The sequence below is a fragment of the Vespula pensylvanica genome, chromosome 25, assembly GCF_014466175.1.
Source record: "Vespula pensylvanica isolate Volc-1 chromosome 25, ASM1446617v1, whole genome shotgun sequence".
NCBI classification, from domain to species: Eukaryota; Metazoa; Arthropoda; class Insecta; order Hymenoptera; family Vespidae; genus Vespula; species Vespula pensylvanica.
The window spans coordinates 1,650,761-1,654,435 of NC_057709.1; the positions used below are offsets into that span (position 1 = coordinate 1,650,761).

Below are 3,675 nucleotides of genomic sequence, written 5' to 3' on the forward strand. Positions count from 1 at the left end.
ATTCAGAAAATATTTTTTCATTATCAAAAATTATTGGATAGAAGGTTTTACTATCGAAAAAAAAAAATTTTATTGAAAAAATCGTCGAAAAGAGCAGACGGAGAAAAAAAAAGAAAAAACCGACCGAAAATTTGTTTATCGTTATCAAAAAAAAAAGGAAAGAAATCAAATCGAAAAAAAAAAGTATTATTAAAAGAAAAAAATTCAGAAAATATTTTTTCATTATCAAAAATTATTGGACAAAAGGTTTTACTATTGAAAAATAAAAAAAAAACGATTGAAAAAATCAAACTGAGAAAAGGAAAAAAAGAAAAAACTGACTGAAAATTTGTTTATCGTTATCAAAGAAAGGGAAGAAAAAGAGCAGAATAAAGAAACCAAATAAAAAAAAAAAAAAACAGCAAAAGTATGAATTATTTCCCTCATATCTCGCACTTATACTTAGCCCAATAGAAATCGTAAGTGAGTAGATTAACACGTGGACGTTGATTTATCGATTAATTTTTTTAAAAGGTCTAAGATGGAGAGTTATCAAGGAATCCCACAGATCCCATGGGGTGGCCATTCCCCGATCTCGTCGTTGTATCATCAACAACAGCAGCAGGGTATCCAGGAATACAAATCGGAAAATAATTCATTATACGGTAGCCCGTACACGCCTATCATCCATACACCGGACATATCACCAGTTGGCAGTCCTGAACCCGACGGTAAATCGATGTCCTTTGTAATATCGCTCGTTCCCATCTTCGTTATCTCTTTCCTGTCAGCGACACGCTCGATCGAATATAACGCTTGCACGGTTAAATCTATCCTTGACATATTTATTTCTATCTGTATATAATTTTTTTGTTTGTCATTTCTTTTTTTTTGTGATTTCGACGATCCTTTATCTCTCTTTGGCAAACGTTGTTTCTATATATCTCTATCACTCAATCTTTTTATCTAGCTATCTATCCATCTCTCTTTCTCTTTCTCTTACTTTGTCTATCTGTCTTTGTTCATCTTTCTTGTTAAATAACCAAAAATTAAATTAAAAATTATTAGATCATTTTTCTTTTAGTTATTAATTATTAATATTGAAAGTTAATGTTAATAATTATTTATATTAATAATTAACGTTATTAATAATTGATATTAGTTATTATTAATTCTTTATTAATATTATTATTAATTATTAGTTTTTTTCTTTAAATATAATGCTTACACGGTTAAATCTATCCTTGATATGTTGATTTCTATCTATATATTATTTTTTCTGTATTTCTTTTTTTTTTTCTCTCTCTCTCTCTTTTTTTTTTTTTGATATTTCGAGGATCTTTTATCTCTCTTCGACAAATGCTGTTTCTATATCACTTAATCTTTTTATCTAGCTATCTATCCATTTATCTTTCTCTTTCTTCTATTCTTATTCTGTCTGTCTTTGTTTATCTTTCTTGCAAAATATTACCAAAAATATATAGGATTTACTATTTCCTTGTTTTTTAGTTATTAATGAATAATATTAATCATTCATTTTTAATTAATAATATCATCAATCAGCAAGCATTTTTTTTAATTTAATCTTTATTTTTATCTTTCTATATTGCTTTTTTATCGTCTTTGTCTTTTTTTAAATCTTTTATTTCTCTTTGACAAAACTATTTCAATATATCTCTATCTTTCAATCTCTCCATTTATCTATCTCCCTTTCTCTTTCTCTTACTATCTCTGTCTTTGTTTTTCTTTCTTATGGAATTTAACAAATATCAATAAAATTATCGATAGCTTTTCTTAATTTCTTTCTGTTTATTAATTTTTAATAATTAATATTATTAATAATAATTTTTTAATTCTTGATATTATTTATTATTAATTATTAATTTCTAATCAATAGTGTTATTAATATTATAAGGTATTAATTTTCTAATTTATAGTGTTATTAATATTATAAATTATTAATTATTAAAAGAAAATAGAAAAATATGTTCTATTATATTAACAATCTTTTTATATTATTTTTTTTAACACTAACATTAAGATTAATGCTAACATTAACACTAACATTAACATTAACATTAACACTAAAGCTATTTCTAACATTAATTTTTAAATCAACACTAATATTAACGTTAACATTAATACTGACGCTAAGATTAACATTAACACTAACACTAACTCTAAGATTAACGCTAACATTAATACTAACACTAAAGCTATCTCTAACATTAATTTTAAAATCAACACTGATACTAACATTAACGTTAATATTGATTCTAACATTAACATTAACACTAACACTAATACTAAGATTAACGCTACTATTAATCCTACTACTAACACTAACACTAACACTAACACTAACACTAACACTAACATCAATACTATCATTAATATATCTAACTCTTATTACTTTTTGCTTTTAATATGACAATTATGTTAATTCGTATAAACGTACTTACTGTAAAATACATCTTGTTGAAGATAAAAAGATATATATATATATATATATATATATATATATATATATATAGTATAGTATATAATGTGATTTATCGTATAGTATAAGGGAACGTAGCTTGCATATCTTAAACGTTCTTTTGACACGCCGAGAACACGTTTTGTGGGATTGTTATATTAGGTGAGGGAACGCACCTACCGCCCACGCAAAATCCTGATCCAGAACGGGATCTTATGGAAGGTACCTCGAAACAACATGGGGATATGAACGATCAAACGAAACGGTACACATTCATGAGTACCGACAATCAGGTTCATGGGCCACATAATGTTGTTACCAGCATAACTTCATGTCAAAATTCAGCGAGTTATACGGACACGTTGACTTATAAGAAATCGGTATGTATCATGACCTTGAACATTTTATTTACGAATGTACAAATAAGTCGAATGGAAACATAAAATTATTTTTATTGAAATAAGAAATGGAAGATAAGAATTATTTTTATAGTTACAGATCGTATCTGTTTGAAAAGATTATTTGATGTTATTGTCGGTTTATCTCCATTTTTTAAAATGGCTGCTGTGAATATTGAAAGAAATCGTATTTTTCTTAGAATAGTATTTTAATTATAGAAAATCGTATTTTTCTTTTTCTTTTGTATAAATATTTCATCTGCATTATTAATATCAATTTATTTGTCAGATTATATACTTTAAAATTGTTACTATTTTTAGAATAGAAGATTGATTATATTTTGGATAAATATAAATGAATAAATTGTACGTGTATTATATATAATTAAATATTAATAACATATGTACATTAACATACATTCTCTCATAAATAATTTATTCGTTTATTGATCTGATTATATAAATTAGAAAGAAATGATTCAATCATTATCATCTATTTATCAAAATAGCTACGAAAAATAAAAAGAAAAAATACGATCGAACTATTTTCCAAATATTTTATCCACACGATCAATTATTAATATTAAATAAATAATATTGATAATATTAATAATATTGAAATAAAAAAGAAGAAATAAATGAACTATAATTTTTAGAAAAAAAACTATCAATAAATTATCAACAATTTAATCGAATTGTAAAGATCGAAGAAATAAGAGAAAAGAAAATAAATATGATCTTTTCGAATTTCCATTATAAAGAAAGAAAAAAAAAGAAAAAGAAAAAGAACAATAATTTTAACAATAATTTTTACAAAAA

At 24.5% G+C, this 3,675-nt stretch overlaps 1 protein-coding gene across 1 annotated transcript in view; it reads left to right on the forward strand.

Moving 5' to 3' along the window:
• LOC122637278 (putative mediator of RNA polymerase II transcription subunit 26) overlaps positions 1–3,675 on the forward strand; it is a 7,938-nt gene that overhangs the window by 2,587 nt on the left and 1,676 nt on the right. The window contains exons 3-4 of the mRNA XM_043829288.1: positions 514–710; positions 2,621–2,838. Of these exons, the coding sequence (XP_043685223.1) occupies positions 514–710; positions 2,621–2,838 (415 nt within the window). The remainder of the gene's footprint in view (positions 1–513; positions 711–2,620; positions 2,839–3,675) is intronic.